Below are 10,949 nucleotides of genomic sequence, written 5' to 3'. Positions count from 1 at the left end.
TGGGGGGGAGCGGTTCACTTCGGCTGTCACCAGCTGCCTGCCCCCCCTACTGCTTCTTCTGCATCAACATTATTTCTTTAACCAAGTGAAATGGTGAATTGCGCCATCTTTGACCTGGAGTGCGAAGGGATCAAAACAGGCCCACTTAAAAAAAATCCCATACGCACATTTTAACAAATTCCCTGCTTTGAAAAATATGGATGCAAACTTTTCCCCTCTTTCCTGCTAAGCTTAAAGTTGCACATAACGTAACTTCAAAAAAAAAATCACTGTCTTGTTTGGCAGCTTTTGCAATCAAAATTGTGATCTGAATGCACTGTTGTGCCAAACATACACTACATTGACAAAAGTATTCACTCACCCATCCAGATCATTGAATTCAGGTGTTCAATCGCTTCCATGGCCACAGATGTATAAAACCAAGCACAGAGACATGCAGACTGCTTCTACAAACATTTGTGAAAGAATGGGTCGCTCTCAGGAGCCCAGTCGTAAAATTTCCCCACCCCTACATATTCCACTGTCAGCTGTTAGTGGCATTATAAGTGGAAGCGACTGGGAACGCCAGCAACTCAGCCACGAAGTGGTAGGCCATGTAAAATGACAGAGTGAGGTCAGTAGATGCTGAGGTACATAGTGTGCAGAGGCACCTGAAAAAAGAAATACACATAAAAAACACAGTAAAATAAAATAAAAAATCTTGTTGTGTGTGTCTGTGTGTGTGTGTGTGTGTGTGCATGTGTGAGTGAGTGAGTGAATAAGAGAGTGTGAATGTCTATGTCTTTGTCACAAAATGAGGGTGGGAAGCTGCAGTAACACCCCCTGAGACAGATGGAGAAAGATCCAGGACACCCGGGCCGTCTGCAGCCCCCCGTCCCCTCCAAGAACATTGAAAACCCAAGAACACACATTCTGATGACAGCCGTGTGCCCACCCTAGCTGAAGGAAGAAGGAGTCCCCAAATAAAACATAACATGACTTTGAAGAATACATACTGGCTGTCTCTCATTTTTGGAGGCTCAGAACTAATTGGACAATACTAACAAGCAGTTTCACATCTAAGTGAATGATGATTTAACAACAAACTGAACAGATACAAAATCTGGAGTTGATGCCAGATGTTGGAATGCTTGGCATCTTTCACTGGAACTTTCAGTATGAGGTCTAAAGATATGTTGATTTAAGTAAAGGGGGTCATCATTAGGCTGAAAAGCCAAAATAAGCCAATCAGAGAGATAGCAAAAACTCTGGGAGTGGCAAAATCAACAATCTGGTACATTCTTAAAAAGAAGGAATCCTTAAGGAGGAAGGGGTATCATTGGCAAGGTCTGAAACCTTAAAACACAGACACGTTGCCAAAACGTTAGCTGCATTAAACCGGTACATCCAGACACGGTGTTGATGTGAACGACAAGTGATTGCCACACATCCTCTACTCTACAATCACAAAACACCCCTATTAATGGAAATACAGAGGCTTTACAGCAATGGACAAACCACTGTTTGCACCCACAACAAAGCTGGATTAGAATTTGTTAAATATTCATTTAAGAATATTTACAGCTAAATTACAAGATAGCACCTAGTTAAGATAACACCTTTAGATTATTATGATCTTGAGGTCTTGTCTTGTTGAGGGACCATGTGTCAAAAATCATAGCATCATACATATTATTATTATTTTTTATTCATTTATGAAAGCAACTGGATACACACTGCAAAGAGGGGAAGGTGATGCATGAGGCCCACAGTTCATCCAACCATGCACCCCAACTTCATGTCTTATTCTTCAGTCTGTAAAATTCTTCACATCAGTCCTGTCATAATTAATTTTGTTACACAGGTTTCTCAGTTATATTTCTGAAAAACTGATATGATGAGACATGATTTTGCAGTAAAGGGTGTGAGCTATTAAACTCAAATATTGGTAATATTTCACATCACCTGCAAATCATTCAGGTAATAATGATGGAAAGTGAAATCAAGCTTGGTCACAATCACTAGACCTCATCCGTAAACCCTACTGAAAACAGTGATAAATGTCCTAATGTGTTTCTTCAATCATGTACATGTATTTTGTTATCATACTTTTAAGTTTTTCTTCTATTATTTATTGAATAGCCCTCTGGTGTTAATGCCAGTGTACAACAATGTAATATATATATATACAGTTATACTACATGAGTAAATGACTCATATATAATATGGTTATGTTAATCAGTAGGTAAACAGTTCTACCTATTAATCTCTGCCTGATGGCTCCAAATCAGTCTCAGCTGAATCTGCTGCCTCTTGGTGTTGATTGCGCTCTGACATGAAGAGGGCGCTAATGTAACCCGTTAAGCACCAACAGCCACAGAAGAAGAGTTTGTGTTCGCGCGACGTTTGTGTTGCTCTAGAGGAGCTCGGGCGTTTCAAGTGTAGTTAATAATAGTGTCCAAAATGTCGAACATTAGACTCCAGACTTTTCGGAGCTTTTTAACTGAGCGCTTTACCGCCGTGGCTGTGGAGGTGTTCGGTGAAGTTGAAAGTATCGTTGGGGCGTACTGTGAGGAAAACAAGCGCCTGCGGAACCTTCTGCACATGGTCCTCAGTCCCGAGATAAAGTTACACAGGATAGGTTTGTAATATTTAAATCCCAGTTGAATAACCTTTATCGCTATAGCTACACTTTAAGAACTGTTGAATTAAAACAGTGCTAAGTATTGTAGTACATTTGTGTGACGTTTGCAAGGCACGTGACTAATGCAATGCTTTAGTGTTTTGGGGGGTGGGGGTGGGAGTACGTGTACGGTTTAACTTACAGTAAAAATAAACTGCCTCCTCACACAGTAAAGTTGTTAAAATGAACTTTACCTCAACTAGTAATAGCTATTAAAATGCTACTGACATGTTTCATAGGTAATAACCAATCAGGGTAACCTACACTCACTGACCATCATTATTTGAACCTTGCTTGTAGCGGGTTGGACCCCATTTTGCCTTCAGATCTGGCTTTATTCTTCATGGCACAGATTCAACAAGGTGCTAGAAACATTCCTCTGAGAATTTGGGCCATATTGACTAGAGCTGCAACGATTCCTCGAGTAACTCGAATAATTCGATTATTAAAAAAAATCCTCTAAGCAAATTTGTTGCTTCGATGCTTCGTTTAAACCAGTGGTTCTCAAATCCAGGCCTCGTGGCCCAGTGTCCTGCAGGTTTTAGTTGTGTCACTGCTTCAACACACCTGAGTCAAATATAGAAGTCGCTCTTGCAGCGCCCAGTTTTTCAACAAAAAAAGTGAACACAACAGCAGCAGGCAGCTGTTTTACGTGCACAGTCTGTCTGCCCAAGCGCAAAGAGTCGGAGCCGTTATAGAGACAGCGAGCTCAGGTGGAGGGAAAGTAAACATTTTCTAATGTCCAAAAGAAGACCCCCCCCCCAAAAAAAAACAAACAAAAAAAACACCATTAAACCCCTTTTCTGGGAAACAGCTGGAGGTCGTTCATCAACCACCTGATCAGCAAGTGAAGAAAAGAAAACTTTGTAGCAGCTCCATCCACCCTGTTTGTTTCACACAGAGAAAATCTGCAGTACGGAAGTCAAAATATGGAGATGTACTGTTAATACGAAAAAAGTATTTCTTATCCGATTACTCGAGTAATTGATGGAATAATTGATAGAATACTTGATTACTAAAATAATCAATAGTTGCAGCCCTACTTGGTTGTAACAAGTGGTTATTGTTGTCTTCCTGTCAGCTCAAAGCAGTTTGGCCATTCTCCTCTGACCTCTGGCATCAACAAGGTATTTTCACACAGAAAAATGCCACTCACTATTTTCTCTTTTTTGGACCATTCTCTGTAAACTCTAGTGATGGTTGTGTGGTTAAAATCCCAGTAGATCATCAGTTTCTGAAATACTCAGCCCAGCCCGTCTACTACCAACAACCATGTTGTGTTCCAAGTCACTGAAATCACCTTTCTTCCCCATTCTGGTGCTTGGTTTGAATTTCAGCAGGCCTGCATGCCTAAAAGCATTGGGTTGCTGCCATGTTATTGGCTGATTAGATATTTCTGTTAATAAGCAATTGAACAGGTGTACCTAAGTGGCTGGTGAGTGTATATATACCAATCAAGCATAACATTATTAGTGGATAACACCGATTACCTCTTCATTATGGTACCTGTTAGTGGGTGGGATTTATTAGGGAACAAGTGAATATTTTGTCCTCAAAGTCGATGTGTTAGAGGCAGGAAAAATGGGCAAGTGTGAGGATTTGAGCGAGTTTGACAAGGGCCAAATTGTGATGACTAGACGACTGGGTCAGAGCATCTCCAAAACTGCAGCTCCTCTGGGGTGTTCCTGGTCTGCAGTGGTCAGTATCGATCAAAAGTGGTCCATGCTGAACCCTGTCAGCTGCCGAAGCATTGTTGGAGACCATGTACACCCTGTCATGGGAATGGTATTCCCTGATGGCTGTGGCCTCTTCCAGCAGGATAATGCACCCTGCCACAAAGCAAGAATGGTTCAGGAATGGTTTGAGGAGCACAGTGATGAGTTTGCAGTGTTGACTTGGCCTCCAAATTTCCCAGATCTCAATCCAATTGAGCATCTGTGGGATGTCCTGGACAAACAAGTCCAATCCGTGAAGGCCCCAAGCTGCAGCTTACAGGACTTAAAGGATCTATTGCTAACATATTGGTGCCAGAAACCACAACACACTATCAGGGGTTTTAGTGGAGTCCATGCCTTGATGGGTCAGGGATGATTTGGCAGCAAAAGGGGGACCAACACAATATTAGGAAGGTGATCATAATGGTATGTTTGATAAGTGTATAACCCAGTAATAGCTGTTCCTTGTATCTGACCAGTTCTGCATGGTGTGTATTGATACCTTACTTTTCCCGATGTGACAAGGATCCAAGGATAACTTTGATAAGTTGTGCTGTGATAATATGCGATTTATCCTCAAAGTAAAGCAAAAGATATGATTACTGTATAGCATATTCAATAATGTTCTTTTTTTCTTATTCCTATGATAGATATTAATAAATATGATGGAGAACAGCCCTCAGAGCCAAGCACCAGGGTGGACCTTGAAATATCAGAGCTGCTAACTAAAAATCCTAAAGCAGAGCAAATAGAGTACGACATAAGTTGGGAACAGCAAGCAGGACTGGCTGAAGCTGACAGCTTTATTACACCAGGCTGTGTTAAAGAAGAGCATATTGAATGTGACATAAGTTTGGAACAACAGCCGGGGGTGGCTGAAGCTGACAAATTTATTACGTCAGACTGTGTTAAAAATGAATTGCAAGAAGAGGACGAAGAAGACCTCTCTGACATGTACCAGATTCATGTGGTGGATGCCAGACTCGAGTCCTCAGCTACTATTTCAGCTGATGAAGGGAGTCAAAATGAAAACTGTTCCTCAGATGAGTCAGAAGCAGATCGCCAGAGTGAAGAAAGGACAAATGAGAGCCATCAACTTCAAAGGTGCTCCAAAACTTCAAAGGCAAATGTAAGTTTGTCCTCTTCACTCTTAAGTATGTAATGAATGGCTGTTATGATGTAGTGAACAAACTTGTTTCATGTGGCAAAAAGATTCCCCAAAACCCAAAAATGACAAACATGGAGAGTACACGTGGCTTGCGTCAGTATTTGTCAGTAATCTAAAATTCTTATATCTCCTGCTGTACCTTGTCACAGTTTTGTAGTTTGTAGTTTTTAAACTTTGCTAAGAATTGAAAATGCTTTTCCTGACCTGCTGAAGTACCACACACATTTAGCCAAACATACCCCAAATGTTAACGATTGTTTAAATGTTTATGTTACTGTTATTTTTCCTTTTATTTTCTCAAAAAAAGCCAATAATTGTGTAACTATAACCTTTCCTACCCAAAAAGCTGACACACACAATAGAATAAGCAAGCAAGTAAGTACCGTATTTTCCGGAGTATAAGTCGCACTTTTTTTCATAGTTTGGCTGGGGGTGCGACCTATACTCCGGAGCGACGTATATGTGACATTTATAACACATGAACCAAAATACTCCAGCCACTTGACATCTCCGTGAACTGCAGCTTTAAGGCAGTCTTGCGTAACCTGTGGGCGCAGTGGATGATGGATGGAGAGCACAGCTTAACGGCAACTGGGAGAATGCGCCACCCAACTTTCCTGGAAGTCATTGGATGGATCAAGAAAACCTGGGCTTCAGTGACAAACCATCCTGTTGGGATTCAGAAAGGCTGGAATAATTGGAACTGCAGCTGACGACGAGTCTGACTAACGTGACACAGAAGAGGAAGCGGCGCTTCGTCTACGGAGTGTACGGAGTTGTTTAGAAGTGACACCGAGGATGAAGAATTCAATGGATTGATGGTTTGGTTAACTTGTTAGTATGTTCTTTATGCTATGGTTATCTGAATAACTTAATGTTACGTTAACATACCGAACACGTGTTCGTTGTGCGTCATGTAGCTGAATGTGCTACGTTAGCATAACGTAGGCGTAACCGTGTTCGTCCTGTTCTTTAATCCATTATTATTTTAAATTGCCGTTCAAGATGGAATTTCTGCTCTGGGTCTCGGATTCTATCAACCCCCCCCCCCCCAAAAAAGTGCGACTTATAGTCCAGTGCGACCTATATATGTTTTTTTCTTCTTTATTATGCATTTTTTGGCTGGTGCGACCTATACTCCGGAGCGACGTATAGTCCGAAAAATACGGTAAATGAAATCAGTGATTATAACTCAGTAGTAATCATGGCGAGGGATTCACCTCTGTGTTAGACACCACCACCAACCAAAATCTGAAGTTCATTTTGGAAATACTGGACACCGCACAGGACTAAAGAAGTGATGCTTGTTATCAAGTGCAACTCTGAAGCAAGCAACTGTGGTGGTATTGGGGGAGTGTTGATGCACACGGCATGGGTAACTTGCACATCTGTGAAGGCCCCGTTATTGCTGAGAGATACAGTTTTTGGAGCAACCTATGCAGCACTCCAGGAATCTTTTTCCAGGAAGGCTTCTTTTATTTTAGCCAGGAAGTGTTATAGAAGAGTTGATGTCAACATTTGGGAAATGTATTGCATTAAAATCAAACAGCACATATTTTTTCTGTTTGATATATATATATATATATATATATATATATATATATATATATATATATATATATATATATATATATATATATATTTCGGTTTCAATATCTGACATGTTGTCTTTTTACAGTTTTCTTTTTCAGTCCAGTATGGAGTTTGAATGATTTTGCAAATCACTGAATTAGCTTTTTCACATCTTACACAGCTTCACGGCACCTGGAAAAATGATTATACAAACACTTCTGGCAGCAACTTCTTTCTGTTCTTAACTTTTGAATTTACACCCACTTTTCCCTGCAGATGACTTCACGTTCTGACATGTTTTAAGGTTGTCTTGCTTACTCAGCATTATGAAGTCAGATGAATTTAAGTGCCATCGAAAATGCTTAAGCTTGTGTTTCTTTGAGTAGCTGATAGTTGAGGATTGCTATCCAATGAGATTTTGTTACTATATAATGCAATCCTCTCTGTACTTGTGATGTTACTGCTGCACAACCCCAAAGAAGAATATTTCCACTCCAGTGTTTAGCAGTTGGCAAGGCTTTCAGTCCATCAAATACTGCTCCTTTTATCCTATGAACCTTTAACAGCTAACTCAACTTTATGTGTCCGCAGCACTTGTTTACAGTATGACATGTTGCTTTGCATACCTCGAACCCTGAGTTTTGTGAGAATGTGGCATGCAGGTTTTACCTTTACACCCTGTTTGTGCATCAGTGCTTTACAGTGAAATGTTGCATCACTGTCCCTCTGTCAGCGAAACCTTTCTGCAGAGCCTTCGCTTTATGGAGGCTTTACTTTGGCTGTCTGCTCAACATTTACATCCTCTGAAAGCTTTATTGGTCTTCTGCACCTTGTGCTGACTTCCAGTTTCCCTTAGCTGCTATTACGTTAATTTAGGATAAGAGACGTTTTACATTTTATCTTTTAATTTCATGGAATTAAAAGTGTAAACAAATTAATATTTTTGAAGAATTGGATTATCTTTAATGTCTGCAGTCTTAGTAGTCTTAATGGATTTGACTTGAAAATAGAGAGGTGCTTATTAAATTATTGTTTCACAAGTCCATATGCAGCATAACACCACCTTCCTTGATGTACGCTCATTCAGGATTTGATGTGAAGTTAAAGCCAGACTTTGCCATGAAGTCCTTATAAGCGTCCTTACACTTAGTTTGTATCAGCATCACTATTACTGTTGTTCCCAAAACATTTGTAGGTGTTCAAGCCCCAAGATATTGGTTGACTCTGAATTTGCCTCAAAGATGAGCTTATAGTTCAATCAAAATCATACAGCCTCTGTTGCCTTGCTGATGATGTGAGAATAAGGGCATTCTGGGTTTTCTGATGATCCAGAATTGTTATAAATAACATTCATATATGCCTCCATAGTTAATCAAATTATGTATCTAAGGAGTTATGGTCTTTTGGTCTTCAAAATGGCATTTATAATTGCTTTTTTAAAAATGTAAGTTAAAAGATATAGTTAATCTATTCAAGAATGTCAAGGTAATGCTGAATTAGCTTGCAGCTGTAAGTGGCAGACATTTTAAAGATAAAGGAGCTGTCACAAAGGTTTAGAGAAGAACTGTGTCATTACCTCAAAACGCTGTGTTTAACAGAACACCCCTGTTGGCAGTTTGAGGTTTTAAACTCAAACCTATTGAGCTGAGGAAAACATCTGTATCACTCCTGTAGACTTGCAAAAGGATCTATTTGAAGGACTTTCTATAAAAACTTTGCATAAGAGCATTAATAAAGGATTTTAGTTTAAGTGAATTATGCTAGAATATGTCATGCAGATTTTTCATGATTTTGACCAGTTCTGCTCAGTAGATTATCAGTGAATATGTTCAGAAATGACTCGTGGATTGTCTTTCAGTGGGCGAGCCCCTCAGTACTGGTACAGGATGTTTTTATTTGTCTTTTGTTTCTTTGTAGTTGTTTTTAACTTCTGAAATATTTTTTTTTTTTTGTTTTCTTGGGTGAAAATCTTTAGAGGAAGCCAGTGTGCCCCTTACAGAAAACCATGCTGGAATTTCCAAGGTAAGAACAGTGAGAAGCTGAATGATAAACCTCCTAACTTGCTTGCATAGATAATAATAATGAGCATGATATGTTTTATACAGATCGATGCCCATGAATTCTTTCACTGATATCACATCTGAAAGCCGGTCCTTTTTAGAAAGGCTCACCAAAGCCTTTAAGGATGTTCCTGATGACCAGAAGCCTCTGATAACCAAAATGGGCCTCACAGCAGATGTGGAACTGGTGGACTGCGCTTTTGGTAAAGTTCCCAAAGGTTCCCCCCTATCCTACCAGTGCCCCGTGCCATCAAGTCGGGATTATAAGTTCAAGGATGATGCTCCTCCTCTGCCACTGCTTCCTCTGCCTCATCACAAACTGGAGCCAGTGTCTGTCCTTCCTTCTCTCAGTGCTAAGGAGCAGGAACATGTAAATGTCATGCAGGTCACCTGGGAAGAAGCACACAATCTCGAGCGATCCACACGTGGCTGTAAGTCGAATGTAGAGGAGCTTCGGAAGCAGCGCTTGATCAGCCATTTCAGAGAGATTTGCAAACTTAAACCGGGAAGGAGCAATGCAGAGCAGCTGACATTCAAGATTCAGAAAGGAATCTCTAGGTGCAAATCAGCACAGATAGAGGAGGAAATGAAGAGTGAAGTTTTCCGGGAATACTGTCAGCACATGTGTGTCAACTGGTACCCCTGTGGTTTGGTTGTTCATCCGAATGCTCCGTGGCTGGGGGTGATTCCTGATGGGTTGGTGTACGATCCCAATGAGACCAGCAGTTTTGGGCTGGTGCATGCTAAATTCATCAGTTTTCAGAGCTTTGCTGACTGCGCTTTCCTGATCTGTCGGGATGGAGTCTTACAGTTGAAGAAGGACCACTCGTACTATTGGCACATACAGGGAGAGATGATGGTGACCGGCACGTCATGGTGTGACCTGTTGGTGTTCTCCAGGGAAAACATGCTGGTTCAACGTATATACCGTGACACGGTCATCATCAACATCATGAAGAAGAAGTTGGAGGAGTTCTTTTTCTATTACTACTTGCCAGCAAACGTTAAGCTTTCGATGGTATCGTCACACTAGTGGTTTTTAACCTATGGGTCAGATTAATGGCCAACATAAGCTGGCACAGTGCAATTTTTTATTTTTTTTTTCACTTTATCACAAAGAAACCTGAAACACTGCTGTAGCATGTTATATTTTCTCTCCTTTCTTCACAATAAAATCATTTCACTTGTTCAGCTTTTAATCTGAAGCAACAGCAGCAGCAGGAAATGTTTGCTGCACGTGAGCAGCAACTTAGCTCAGGTTCATACATGAAATGATCAGTATACAGTATTTTGAGCCAAGCAGATGCACAAGAGTGAAACTAAAGATTTCTCTCTGGTCTCTACCACACTGCCTGGGTTCACTATTCTACAAAGGAGGCTATGGCTCTGTATGTTGGAAAATGCATATTCCTAAGATGTGCTAAGGCTAAATTGGACCAAGCAAGTGGAAAAACCCAAATACACTATGTTTGGTTGCAGGTTTTAACAGATTACACATGACTTGAAAGTTAGCTTTTCTAGTGACATGATTATATATGTAACTTTCACATTGCATTTTATTGACCACAGGAAATGTATGTTTTACCTACACTTTTTAATTTGTTGCATTAAAGTTTTTTTTTTTTCCGAATCTGCCAGATCACTGATAAGGTTATTATTTTTCACGTTTCCCTTCTTAATACTCCGTTATTCCATGTTCTAGTGCTGTATCCACTGAAGATTATTTTATTGAACTGATCAGTTTACCAGTAAGTTACAGTTATTTGATTATA

General features: G+C 40.3%; 1 protein-coding gene across 1 annotated transcript; it reads left to right on the top strand.

The window, feature by feature from the left end:
- Positions 1-2,369: 2,369 nt before the first annotated feature.
- Positions 2,370-10,949, top strand: LOC115780613 (uncharacterized). The gene is made up of 4 exons (XM_030729891.1): positions 2,370-2,620; positions 5,028-5,506; positions 9,093-9,139; positions 9,223-10,949. Exons 1-4 carry the CDS (start codon positions 2,443-2,445, stop codon positions 10,208-10,210), a joined length of 1,692 nt encoding a protein of 563 aa, XP_030585751.1. The 5' UTR covers positions 2,370-2,442; the 3' UTR covers positions 10,211-10,949.

This window comes from Archocentrus centrarchus, chromosome 5 (assembly GCF_007364275.1).
Source record: "Archocentrus centrarchus isolate MPI-CPG fArcCen1 chromosome 5, fArcCen1, whole genome shotgun sequence".
Lineage (NCBI taxonomy): Eukaryota > Metazoa > Chordata > Actinopteri > Cichliformes > Cichlidae > Archocentrus > Archocentrus centrarchus.
Note: the sequence above shows the minus strand (reverse complement) of the source record. Positions and strands in the feature narration are given on the sequence as shown.